Genomic DNA, 14034 nt, shown 5'->3' with positions numbered 1-14034 from the left:
CTCAAAGACGGAATCTGGTGGGAGGTGACTGCGGTGACTTGAGGGTACAATGACACATGTATAGGGCTTGTGCGGGGTTTGTTCCATGGGTGTGGAACGCATGTCACAGGCAGGCCTGGCCTTAAGAAAACCATGTCCCACCACCTGGATTGACACAAGAGATCAACAAGGGGCAGTGGTCCACTCTACAAAAAAATTCTTCACTTTACAAAAGGACTTGCGGTAATATTTCTTTAAAAGATGAAGGATAAGGGTTCGATTTACAAAAATTTCATGTACAGCTCTCGGAGGGGGGCGATCCTGTGGCAGTAAGCCAGCCTTCCATACACACCCTAGATGACTGAGAGTTCTAGAATCCAGGGGCGCTGGAGATTCTGCTGCGTGAATGTGCACTTGTCTGGGTCTCAGCCAGGGCCTGGTCTCTGATTGGTTCTCCCCCTGCCCTCCAAGTGGGGCTACAGCCTGGGTCTTATCAAGACCTAAAGATCCCACCGACAACTAAAGTCAAGCAAAAATCCCAAATGCCAGGAATTCGCAGGACAGGGTTGTGCTCAGCTGGGTACAGACCAGACCGTCAGCAGACAGACACCATGGAGAAGAGCATCGGGGGACCCACAGACAGGGCTGCACATCCACACTAAGCAGCGGTGTACGGCCATCGGCACACAGCCATTGGCTCGCCGCCAGAACAGCGGCGGGGAGTGGAGAGTACAGGCAGGCTGCTCCGAGACACGGCCAGGATTCGAACCCAAAGCCCCAAAGAGCTCTGGTTCAATTTCACGCTCATCATTCTCCCTCTCTCTGCCTTCGTGAGGCCTGCCAAGGCAGGCTCTCAGCTACAGACTCAGTCCCCGAAAGGATTAGGAAGGCAAGTCTCAGTGGGGAGAAAGCAGAGCTTTGATCCCCGGGGCAAGCAGTAAGGGCTACTGGGTTTTCTGACCCTCTGGCCCAGCTAGTTGAGAGCAGGCTGTCCACTGGCCATCTTCTTCAACCAGGCCCTGTAGAAGGCACCTCGAGGCTTGTGACTGTCTACAGCAGCTGGCAAGCTGGGTGGACCGACATGGGCCTGGATGAAGATGGGGCTCACCCAGAAATGGGCGGCGACTGGGTACCTATGTATTTGGACAGAGTGGCCACACAAGCCACGCCAGCCAGCTTGGGAGGGGCTAAAGGCAAGGCAGAGGCTGCTGGATGCTGCCGGGGAGAGCTGACAACCCCAGGTCTTGGCAAAGACAGGGCCCCCAAGCTCCAGGCCCAAAGCAGTGTCAGTCCAGCTTCTTACTGGAGAAGTCTTAGGGATTGGGGGAAGAGGGAAGACCGTGCCGTCTTCATAAAAAGTACCTACCACTTTGCTCCATTTTTCTGTTCTCCCACTGAGGCAGGAGTCAGGGTAGCTGCCCCGGGGGCAGTTAGGGCTCCGCCAAGTTCAGACACCAAGGAAAGCTCATCGAGTCCACTGCCCTGCTTCAGAGCTGCCCAATCCTCACCCAACCTGCCCTGAAGCCCACGGGCCCGGCGGCCTGAGGGTGCCCTCCCGGCTGGTCCTGAACGGCCCCGGCCCCATCACCGAGGACCTGCTCCATCAGTGGCTGGCAGCATGGTGGGATGGAGGCTGCGGGCTGTGTGCTTGGGGGCCGGCTCTTCCGTGTAGCTGTCCGGGCTGGCCGCCCCATCCAGCGAGCTGCCACAGCTGGAGTTCGGGGAGAGCACGTCCTGCAGGAGATCATCAGGAGGTGCACCGCCCCCTCCCCCACCGCCTCCACCACCAGCCCCCACCACCGGGTCCTTGCCAGGCTTGGCCCGCTGGGTACCCTCCTCCTCCTGGTCATTGAGCAGCTTGGCCAGGAAGTTGATGTACTTCATGGCCAAGCGGAGGATCTCGTTCTTGCTGAGCTTCTTGTCTGGGGGATGTGTGGGGATCAGCTTGCGGAGCTCAGCAAAGGCCCCATTCACATTCTGCTGCCGCCATCGTTCTCGGCTGTTGGTGAAGATGCGTCGCACTACTTTGGTGTGGGGACCTGGAGGTAGGAGGACAAGAGTTTAAAAAAATGAGATGGACGTCCCCCAAGGCACCTTCTCCTGTACGGAAGAAGAGAAACTATCCTTTGGAAAACTTGGGAAACCTAGAATGCCTTCTTGCTTTTTACTTGGAAAACTCCTGGGGCGCCTGGGTGGCTCAGTCGTTAAGCATCTGCCTTCAGCTCAGGTCATGATCCCAGGGTCCTGGGATCGACTCCCGCACTGGGCTCCCCGCTCAATGGGAAGCCTGCCCTCTCCCTATCCCACAAGCCCTGCTTGTGTTCCCTCTCTCACTGTCCCTCTCTGTCAAATAAATAAATAAAATCTTTACCAAAAGAAAAGAAAACTCCTACTCAGCCTTCAAACCCCCATTCATCTGTTTCCTCCACTCGGGGGATTTCCCTCAACCCCTCCGGCCAGACCTCACCAACAACCATGGCCCTACAACTCCCTGATCTCCATCATCTTTTTTTTTAATATTTATTTATCTATTTATTTATTTGAGAGAGAAAGACAGCATGTGCGCACACGTGTGCACACATCCGACCGGGTAGGAGGGGGTGGGGCAGAGGAAGAAAGAGAGAGAGTCTTTTAAACAGTCCTACGCTGAGCGTGGAGCCTGATGAGGGGCTCAATCTCACAACCCGGAGATCACGACCTGAGCAGAAACCAAGAATCAGACACTTTACTGACTGAGCCACCCAGGCACCCCTCTGTGACTTTTGACCATTAGTGTCTATGTTTGTCTCCCTCTTGGGGCTGTGAGGCATTTGAGGACAAGGACCTTATATCATTCATTCATTGTGCCAAGAGGCCATACAGCCCTAGTGAGAAAGACAAACTCTGGAGCCAGACTTTCTGGACTGAATCCCTGAGTAGGATTCACTAGACAGTGACTCGGCGCAGGTTACTTAAACTCTCTGTGCTTTAGCTTAGTCATCTGTAAAACGGAGATGACACAAGAGTAACTGAAATTATGAGACTGTTACATGGATCAAACAACTACCACAGGTAAAGTCCTTAATACAAACCTGCCTCAGATTAAACATTCAGTAAATGGCAGCTATCGTCACCATCCATCAGTTACATACTAATAACCGGGCACTGTGCCGGACACCATGTCAGGCACTAAGGGAAATAGGGTCCCTGTCCTCATGGAGCGTACATTTTAATGGTGATGACAGATGATGAACAAGTAGCAAACAAATAAAGAAACAGGAGGCCGAATGTAGTAACAGATGGAAAGGAGCCACTACGTTTAGCTGAGGTGGTTGGGGATGGCATATTGGAGGAGACATCTATAAGGTAAGAACTTGAGCTGAAGAAGAGCCAGCCAGGCCCAGGTAGGGAAGACAGAACACCATGTGCAAAGGCCCTGAGCTGGAAAATGGCCCAAGCCAACCTGGCTAATTAGTGTGGGTGCGACCAGAGTAGACTGGTTCCAGGCCCCACAGGTCTCTGCAGTAAGTGTGGGGACTCTATTCTAAGAGTGATGGAAAACAAGCTAGGCTGATCATGCTGGCAGGTGGGGGGAATGGAGTAGAGAGCAGAGACAAGAGGGGAAAACAACCTACCCTGTGGGCTCTCTCCCCAAGAAGAGAAGTGGAGAGATGGGCCATGCAAGGCTCGAAACAGGTGTCTGAGGGCTGCCTCAGTCTCTCCATATCTACTGATGACAGACTAGACCGAAAATCAGACTATATTCATGTCCTGAGTCTTGTGAAGCAGTGACAGACCCCAGTGTGCATGTATTGAGCACCTATGGCATTCAAAGCACTGCCCTCAATGTCCCAGCCCGACCTGGCGTTCCCAAAGCCAGAGAAAACAGAAGGGAGCCCTCCTGATGCTCCTGAGCTCCTGGGCTGAGGTGGCTGCGCCCCTCCCCAACACTGAGACCAGCCCAGCGCTGGGCTCCCAGCGGTCACCAGGAAGCTCCATGCACTGAAAGACCTCCCAGGCTGGGGATATTTGTTCGCCCTCTTCAACCTCAGAAAGGGGAAGCTAGGATAGGGGAAAACAGGAGAGGAGGGGTCAAGGCCTCCCCCCGGACCTACAGCTTGCTTCACCGCTAAGGAGAGCCCAGGACGGCTCACCCGGGCATGGACACTGGCGTGGACACACATACACACGGATGCACACATGCATGTATATACATATACATATACACACACACTACCTCTCAGGGAGGACCACGGACCCCCTGCCTGATAGCCTCTGCAAGCTGATTTTCCAAACCCCAACAGGCCCAGGGCCCAGCTGACTCTTTGCCAAAGACCAGCCCCAGACTGGGGAAAAAACAGCACACCTGCCGGCCGGCCTCCCCTGGGCTGCCTGCCGCAGAGGAAATAACTCTCTGTTCTCTGGCCTCCGGGCCACACAGAGGGCCGTCCCTCAACTGTGACATGAGGAGGTCCGTCCCTGCTCCATGGCTAATGCTGGCTGACCTGGAGGGAGCAACTAGGCGGGGAAGAGACATGACAATTGCTGTCACAGCTGCAGCGAGACAGAACTCCAAAAGGAGCACCTACCCCCAGCCTGGCCCTAAAAACACTTTACCCCATTGTACTCTGTCAGCAAGCTGTGAGGAAGCTACTACTCTCCCCACTTTCCAAATGAGGAAACAGAGAATCAGAAAAGTTCAGCAGCAGGAGTCCACACCAAGTCCCGACTTTAGCCCTTGCATTAGTTCCACCTCTATGGCCTCTTTTTGGTGAAATCTCTGATTCCAAAGTCTCACGGACCTACTCTGTACCCCCCCACACACACACTCTCCTCTTCACCTCCATTTCTGTCTATTCCTCTCTGGCACCTTCCCAGAGAACTCCCTACCTCTCTACACCTTCCCCTTCCCCAAATCTGTCCATCCCTCTGTGTCCTCCGCCTCTCTGGGGCCAGGCACTGAGTAGGTGCTCAGTAAATATTGGTGACATATATGAGTAATGGCTTCCCTGTAGTTCTGCACTCCCCTCCAAACCCTCAACTCCTGTCCCTTCTCCTCTTTCCTCTTCTCTGTGCCTGATTCTCCTACCTTCTGCCCTCTGTAAAAAATGTCTCTTCCTTGGGGAATTTTGTGGCTGGTCCTGCCTACTCTCCATTTGATATACCTCCTTCCCCTCTCTAACCCAGCAGCACTGACAACCCACCACCCTTCCCTCTTGGACCTATACGCCTCAAGTCCCTGGCTGGTTAGGTCCTATAAGGTCTGTTCCTTGTCCAGACTCTAGGCCCTCTCCCCTCCAGAACACCACAGAGGACTCCTCTCCAGAAGCTCCAGCTCCATACATATCCTTCCTGCTGGCTCCTTGAATAAATCCCAGTCGGGCTTCAAAGCCTCAGGTGTCCTTCCTACAGGGGTCCGGGGTCCCAGGCCCCAGTGGAGCTGACACACGGGCAGCTCCAGGGATTTGCTCCAAGTCCTGGGCTCTGAAGGGCCTGCTCTCCCGCCACCTGGTGTTGGGTCTCATCTACTACATGGGAAGAGGGCCAGGATACTCCAAATTTCCCACTCATCCAACCCCTTTCCCAAGTTCAGCGTGGAAGACTACTCAGGTAGTTCACAATAGTAGTGCTGGGGACCTTCTAGAGGATGCGGAGAGGGCAGGGTAGATTCTGTGATGTCGGGAAGGGAACTCCAGGTCTCAGCCCTGGGTATGGAACAGGGGACAAGAGGGCCCCACAATAATGGGACCTGGGACAAGGACCTTAGCTGTCCAATCCCAGGCAGAGAGCAGACTCCAGATTCCAAAAAGGACTTGGGAGGAGGTGCAAGAAATCCCTGAGGGTTTTCTGCCCTCCCCCTGGGATTCTTGCCAAGTTTGGAAATGGAGCTACAGTGGGGACTGCAACTGACCCTAGAGATTTGGGCTAAATGCTGCAATGTGTCCTCACTGCCATGTGCCCTCTTCCCAGGAGCGTGAGGATGGCCCCCAGCCCCACCCACGACTTCCCCTTGACCCAGGGCAGTTGCAGGGCAAGGACTCTCCTTTCAAGGCAGCCAAACCATCTACGTGAGACACCTGTGGTGTAGTCCCTGAAGATCCCACCTTCGAGGGCTCTAACCAGCACGAGGGGTGAGTACAAAGGGAGAGGCAGGTAGACTCACCATCAGTAATTTCCATCTCATAAGGGGAGGGTCTCCTCTTCACTCGGTTGTTGGTGGCGAACATAGGGAAGGCATCTGGCTCCCCAAAGAACCCACTGTGGGAGGGAGCAGGCAGATCACAAGATCACATGTAGGTGGAGGGGAGAAAGCCTCCTGAGGGATCCTCCCCACAGGTTCCTGAGCCCCCTCCCCCCAGAAAACAAGGGCAACCCTGCTCCCTTCGTACCTGGGTTTGGGATAGAAGGAGCATCACACACAGACACCCAAACACACCCACAGAATGCTGCCACTCTCTCTCCTCGGTGAGACAAACAAGGAAGAAGGGGCCGCACCCCCACACACCCCTCCCCCCACACACAGTCAGAAGTGAACACATGGAGCACACACAAAATTGAATACACACACCCCACCGGCAGACATACGCCTCTTCCCACACGCGAGCACACAATCCACAGACACCTACCCTCCCAAACAGGTACCCACACAGGCAGGGGGTCGCATTCACATCTGATGGTGGGCAACTCACACCTCACAGGGCACACAAACCACCTTTTTCCCACAAACCACCCCTATCTTTGCCCTGGCCCCAGGGGGCCTGTGGACAGACAAGAGAAAGGAAACCTCCCTCCACTGACCACTGCTTACATCCCCACCACCACCACTCTGGGCTCTCAACAGCTTCCTCTTCAAGGTCTTCCATAGACTCACTAACTGCCCCACATTGTGAACCCCTGCCTCATCTTCCTGTCTCCACCCCAAACCTACCTCCATCTTCCCACCATCTCAGTGGCCCCAGCAGGGGAACGGACACCTTAACAGGAGGGGGGTAGAGACCCCTGTCGGAGACGGAAGCTAGGGGCATAGGGGCTCAGGAGGGGAGGGAGGAATCCGCTCCGCACACTGGCCCTGTAGCAGTTTCAGGGGAGGGAGCCCTCCTGCAACCTCAGATCCCTATCTCTTACCTGTCCACTGAGGGCTGCAGCTTCCAGAAGAACTGCACGGCGAGCGCATTCAGACACATTCTTGCTCACACTCAAGCGACTCCCTTTGGTCCACACGACACCCCAGCGCACACACGCAAACACATACCCCATACAGCGCGGCCAGCGTGCTTCTGCTCACTGGCAGCCACAGCCCGCACTCCCGAAGGCGTGGACCCACTCTCGGGCTTCCGCACACCCATGCACTCTGCACCCCACAGTCGGCCCCGCGCACACGCACACGCACACGCCCGCAGAGGACCCCCAGTCGCTGGCGCCCGGGCTCGGGCGCGCGGGCTTTTCCGCCCTCGGGTTCATAGCACCCCCTCTCTTCCTGCGCTCCCACCGCTCCGCGCCGTCGGGAGGAAGGCGGTGGCTCCGAGGGGCAGGAGGGACGCCTGGGCCGAGGGCTTCCCCCCCATCTCGCCCGCCCGTCCCGCCGCGGCGCTGACCTGCCGAGCGAGGCCAGCGGCTGGCTGAGGCTGTAGAGCAGCGCGCGGCCGGGGGCGGCGGGGGCCGCCAGCGCGGGCGGGCTCAGCTGCACCATGCGGCCGTCGCCTGGCAGCTCCGCGGGGGCCGAGGCGGGCGCGGGCCCCGGAGGTCTGCACAGCTCCGTGGTGGGCACCCGATGGCGCGCTTCGGCCGCCGCCGCCGCGTCGCGGCCCTTTAAGTCCCGCGCGGCGCCGCCCCCACCGGCGGGGCCGCCCCCCGGGCCGCTGCGCGCGCCCAGCTCGATGACCGGGGGCTCCGCCGGGGCCGCGCGGCTCGTCTCCTTGGCGACGCCGTTCAGCAGGACCAGGTGCGGGGGGGCCATGCGGGCCTCGGCCGCGGCCGCGTCCCGTCCCTCGAGCGGGGGGTCACTGTGGGCCGCCTCGCTGGGCGGCCGCTCCGTCATCCTGCGGGCAGACAGACAGACAAGCGGACGCCCGCTCTTACAACCGCCCCCAGCCCACCGAGGGGTGGGTGAAGGATAGAGAGAAATTCGCGCACCGAGACGTGGGAAGAGGCGGACTTAGTGCCACGTGGACACACGCCCCCCCCCCCTCCGCCTCCGGGGCCTGATGGCCCAGCGGCTGGGCTGGGGCAGGAGGGAAAGAGGGACTGTGGTTTGGGAGAAGAGAGAGGGTGTCTGGGACACACAGAGACCGAGGAGATGGAAAAAGACGACAGGCACTGGAAGAAAAGGAATACAGCCAGCGAAAGAAAACAGAAGGGGGAAAAAAGGAGGAAGGAAATGTAGAAAGAGGCGAGAAAGAACTAACATCGTGTCCCCCTGCTCAGGCCGCAAGGGAAGAGGAGGGAACAAATCCCCTGACCGTGTTCCTCCCGCCCCCCTTTTGGTTTTGGCGGGGAAACTGGCGCGGAGGTGGGGTGCTTTTCGAACCTCCTTTGCCTCTCAACAAGTAGAGACCTCAGGGAATGGAGGCTGCAGGGCCCGGGGTCCCCTGTGCCACAGCTGGCAGAGACTCCTGCCCTCCTTTTCAACACATATTCACCGCCCCCCCCCCGCCCCAGGGAGTGTCCGTCTGCACTAAGCAAATACACCGGGTATTCTGTGCAGCTGCTGGAAACCCCAGTGGCCCTTTACTCCCCACCAGACCAGAGATGAGACTCGTGGGAGAGAAGATGATCCTAGCCCAAGTCCCCCTCCCCCTCCACATTCCACCTCCTTGAGCTCAGCTGAACTCAGAAATGAGGTGCAGTCTGGAAGGGAGACTTGGCTAAGTGGATGTGGAACCCAGGCATTCAGAGTGCCCTGAGGCCACAGGGGTCTCAGCTCCCACCCTTGAGTGGGAAGAGGTATCATGAAGGCCCTTGAATTCTTCCATCTCCCTCTCCTGCCTCTGTTGTAGTCTGGGAAATGGGAGCAATACCTCATTAATGCATTTAAAAGCACCGTTCAAATGCTCAAGTAAACATTATTATTGGCAAGGAGACCCAGCCAGCGAGGGGACTGCCTTGCCCAAGGTCACGTGAACCTATTTGCCACGGAGCGAGAGCCGCAGTGCAAGACCAGATCTACGATCTCACTCTGTCTACACTATCCTCCTGTATACACCCTCCTATGTATATCGCTGGGGCTGAGGACACTCCTTCTTTTCTCCACAACCATACTCCAGAGTGACCAAAGAGGCTCTACTCTCCACTAACACTTGCTGGTGGAGGGGTGGAGGCTTCCATCACCCTGCTTGGATGCCCATGGAGCCGGGCCCCAAAAGAATAAAAACCAAAAAACCAGGAGACTCTGGGTCTGGAGTTTGGGGGTGCTTTTGAGTTGTTTTAATAAAATAAACACACACATATACACAAACACAGATACACACATATATAATCAAATCGATAGGCTTTATAAGATGTTCAAAATAGGGTTTCTCGTCTCAAAATTAGATGATTGGGATATTTCATAGCAGAAAATACACAAAAATCAAATTTGGCCCCAAGCAGATTCCGTCTAATCACTCACGGCAGCTGTGCTGCCACTGAACCACTCTGGACCCGGGCTGGCCTGAGAAACGTCCTCCCACCCCGGAAGAGAGACCTGACCTTCTGAAACCTCCTTCAGAGCTCAGCAAAACTGCCACACACAAGCTGATGGAGAATTGTCATTTGGATTGCGCTTCTGCCCTGGGTCTGCCAGCTCCATGGGCTCACCGGGAAATAACAGAATTCCCCAAGACCTGGTAAAAAGAGCTGCAAAGGCAGTGGGTCCTCAAGGCTTCATTGGAAGTGAGTTTACGACTATGGCAGAAACAATAGATCCGTATCCACAGAACGGGACTGCCAAGACACTGCACCAGAGGTTTACTAGTCCAGTCTTCCTGGCTCCCCTGCAGCAGGGAAATGCACCAGTAATATACTACCCTGTGGTCAAAGCGACAAGCCCCAAGGTCCTGGCTCCCTACCTTACTGTCCTCACACACCGTTGTGTGCCCAGTGACACGTGCTTCAGCCATAGCTTCTAACTCAGTAACAAACTGTGCACAAGGCAAGCTCTCCTTATGACACATGTATACCCTCTGATTAATTCCAAGTCTTCATGTAGGCACGGATCCCGGAGGGGCAAGAGGATCACATATTCCAAATGAGTTGACCCTGGCCCCAAATGCCCTCCCCAGCCACCTATAAATATCTATATCTCGGAGGCTCCCTGTGATAAACCTATGATTGGTTCCCAGGGTCTGTGGCCGACCTCTCCCCACCCATCCCCGGACCTTAGGAAAACCCGGCGGGCTGTTCAGCAACCAGGATCACCCAGGAAAGGGGTCCATGCTCCAGAAAAAGCCAACAGAGCACTCATAAGTACCTTTGGTTGTAGGGGACTAAACGCCATCACTTGACTTCGGTTAAGATTACTGGAAGGAAAGCCTGAGTGATTTTTGTTTGTTCATTTGTTTTTATTTGGGGAAGATGAGAGAGTGGGGAGAAGCTTTTGAACAGAATGACACCAGACAATTTGACCATTACAAGTCCTCTGTCTTTGTGTCGCCCAGAACGAGCACGAAGCCCCCAACACAGGATCCTCATCTCCTGTTGCCAGATGGCCGCAACATTTCCGCTTGTGTCTGAGCAAGACGGGGATCCCAGGAGCTCCTGGGGGGCAGGCACTAGGTCTCGGGCAGCTCCCAATGCCCGGCAGGGAAAATTTCTCCTATGAAAACAGCCTCTCCTGGTATGTGAGTTAAGAGCTAGCTGGCTTCCTGTCCTTCATAATGCACCCACACCCGAATGACCCCCTGGGGGAGCCCCAAGCCTGCTCGAGAACCAAAAGCACCAGTGAAGAGAGCCACCTTCCCAGCCACTAGGAGACAGCGAGAGAGCGGAGGGGTGCTCCAGCACAGCCCCACCCTAGGCCTTAGGCCCCAGTCAAGGCCCACCCGAGCTGGGACTGCGCTAGCTAGCCGGGGTGGCTGGGCCTTCTTCCTGCCAGCGGCCCAGGCACACACAGCCTGCACCATCCGGATATAGCCACGCCAAAGTTAGGAGCCTTGTGAAACACCCACAGAACCAGGACTGATGGGAGCGGCCTGGGGAACTAGGTCCGGCTAGGTGTTTTTACCCAGGATCGAAATGGAAAGGGCTCTAGAAGTCACAGAGACACAGATACCAGATTCCCAGCTCTGGGTTCGTCCTCCCCTCCCCCAGTTATAGACTGGACTGTCCTCTGTCCTAAGCTTTCCCCACCCCAGGCCGGAACCCAAGGTCTTCCTGGACACTGTTTCCAATGATACTGTTCCCCCAAAACTCACCTGGGGCATATTTAGAGAAACCGGCCCCTCTGAATAGGATCTCCACTCCGCCGCCGGAGAGGGGCGGGAGCCAAGGTCCGAGCTGCGGACGGGGATCTTTGCTTTTCCCCTCTCTCGCTGAGAGACCAGCAGTTAGGCCACGGTGTGGTCCTGGGCAGTCTGCCGCGCCCAAAGCCAGTTTCCAGGAAAGATGGGGGTGGAGAGAAAGAGGGAGGGCGAGAGGGAGGGAGAGAGAGAAATGGGGGTCAATGGCTGGGAATTACCTCCTGTCCTCGCCAAGCAGCCCAGGGAATTGCAAATGCCTTTCTGCCCCCACCCTGCAGGTGTTTGAAGCTTCCCCCCAGTCCCCCTTAAAAAAGAACCCTACACTTGACCAATCAGGAATAACTATTTACTCCAACAACAACAACTGAGCTTAAGGTCTGCACCGACTGCGGGAACAATTTCGGGCCCTCCGACAGGGTTGTCTGGTTCGGTGTAGCCGAGTTTGTTTTCTAAGCACTGACGGGTCTATGCGGTTGGCTTGGGAACCGGGGTCAGGTCAGATCAGCGGCCGCAACGCCTAGCACCACTGGATGGGTAAATGTGTGTTGGAAAAGGGGAATCCGGTTTTCAGACCCTGATCTGTAGGGCAGACGTCCAAGGTCCCCATTCTCTCCATGCCCACCTTTAGTGCAAAACGAAACCAGAACCCAGTTCCAAAGGCTACTTTCCCATAGGAATGGAATCAGAACAGCACGGATCCAAGAGGATGGGGGTGGCAAATATCTGATCTATCTAGGTTCCCTCTTTTCTTCCTACCGATGAAAGAAAAAGAGAGAGAGAGAGAAAAGAAAGAAAAGAGAGAGAGAGAGAGAAAAGAAAGAAAAGAAAAGAGCCCCCCCCCCCGTCACCTTCCTTTCAACCATCTTCACACAATGATTTTCATTTTTTCAGTGTTCAGAGTACAGGAGAATTCTAATAATTCCTTGCAGCAATAAACAAGGCAAAGGCAGGGAGGGTAAAATCCAATACTGCTCCCCAGTGTGTAAGACAGGGGGATCTAAGTTGCATTTTTTTCTTCTCCAAAGGGTTTTATTTAATTTGTTTTGCCTAAATTGTCCAGTTTATGATTACACATCGAAATCCTGGATTAATTCCAAAGGACTCCTTTTTGCTCTGGCTTTGGTGGAAATATAGGAATAATTCTTCCCTGGGGTTTCAGTCCAATGCGGGAGATTTTCTTTCTCCTCTTCCAATCCAGATGGTGGGGGAGGGGGGAATCCACTCATTCCCGTGTCTTAGGTCTGGGTTAATTTTTGCTTTATGACAGCATCTCTGTGCCCCGTTCCTCTCTCCATTTTCTCTCCCTACCTCAAACCCAGCAACTTAAAAAAATAGAGCTGGTTGGGGGGGGACCGGGCTGCTTTGTTATCGCTCCTAAGAAGCTAAAAGGTTGGACAAGCCACTTCGCTACTCAACGATTACTTTAATTAAATAGAATGATGATGATGATGATGACATTAATAACCACAATAACTGGCAAAACAAAATCCATTTTTATACAGCGAGGGCAGCACTGACCCCATCCCTCCACAAAGCCTGGCTCTGGTCACCCATGCGACGGATACCTGACCCACACCGCAATGTCGCTCACCCGGGGAAGGGATGGAAAAGTGTTCTTTGTAGATTAACCCGAGGGTCCCCACCCCAGGAGCGAACCCCGGAGAATGCGCCCATTGTCTTCTCCAGGCCTCTCCCACAGACCCCGCGGAGGTACCCGCGAAACTGACCAGAAATGGATGAAGCCTGGGTGCGGCGGAAACCGAAGCCAGCGGCTACCGGCGTGAAGGCGCGGGCCCCCGGCGAGCGCTGCTCAGCTTCGAGCCTGGAAGAACCTCCCACTCGCTAACAAACCCTTCAAACACGGAGGCACAGACCGGCCTCTGGACAGAGCAGCCCCCGATCGGGCTCCGTCTGCCCATCCAAGCCAACACTGGCTTCCGAATACATCATAATTTGGAATAAAATGTGAAATCCCTCTCCCCGCCCCCTAGCCGCCTCCTCAACTTGCGGTTCCATCTCCTGCTCGCCCTCCCCTCCACCCCCCACCGATCTGCAAATACACTTCTAAAGGACACAAGCACACAGGCACACAACCCAGTACGGACAGGACCACACACGGTCCAGCCCCACAGAAGGGAAGCAAGGTAAACACAACCCAGCGCTGCCCTCCAAGGCGACATGGTCAGGCCCGCACACTGGCCAACACGATACAACGAAATCGGAACGCAATCGCTCATGGACACACATCTAACGTAGTCAGGATCACATATGCCCGACATAACAACGAAACCACCCAAATACAGTCGCAAAGGCCACACAACCCAACACGCAGAGCCAGACTCTTGTCGAGAAGGAAAAACGAGCATAATCGTATACAGCGATGAAAACGCAGGAGAGCTCCAAGAATCCAAATCAACAGCCCAAAGACCGCGGACACCATCACACTCGGACACACAACCCTTCGCCTGGAAGACCACACTCGGAAGAAGTCAGCATTGCCGACGGCTCGCACACGCACTCACAATCCCACCGCATGCACACAACCACCAAGAAGAAATGAAAACCAACCACCGCCTCGCGCATTTCTGTATATTGCGTAAGGAAAAAGGGGAAGGAAGGAAGAGAGTCTCCGAGGCGGGAG

At 55.4% G+C, this 14034-nt stretch overlaps 1 protein-coding gene across 1 annotated transcript; it reads right to left on the bottom strand.

Moving 5' to 3' along the window:
• Window positions 1–1563: 1563 nt before the first annotated feature.
• TAL1 (TAL bHLH transcription factor 1, erythroid differentiation factor) lies at window positions 1564–13282 on the bottom strand (the record flags this gene model as incomplete). Its single annotated transcript, XM_080802725.1, has 4 exons — window positions 13121–13282; window positions 7554–7997; window positions 6122–6216; window positions 1564–2018 (listed from the first exon to the last, which is right to left on the bottom strand). The coding sequence occupies exons 2-4, from the start codon at window positions 7994–7996 to the stop codon at window positions 1564–1566; spliced, it is 993 nt and encodes a 330-aa protein (XP_080658851.1). The 5' UTR covers window position 7997; window positions 13121–13282.
• Between the last annotated feature and the right edge of the window lie 752 nt (window positions 13283–14034).

This window comes from Martes martes, assembly GCF_963455335.1.
Source record: "Martes martes genome assembly, chromosome: 4".
NCBI lineage: Eukaryota > Metazoa > Chordata > Mammalia > Carnivora > Mustelidae > Martes > Martes martes.
This window is presented reverse-complemented; position numbering and strand designations above follow the sequence as displayed.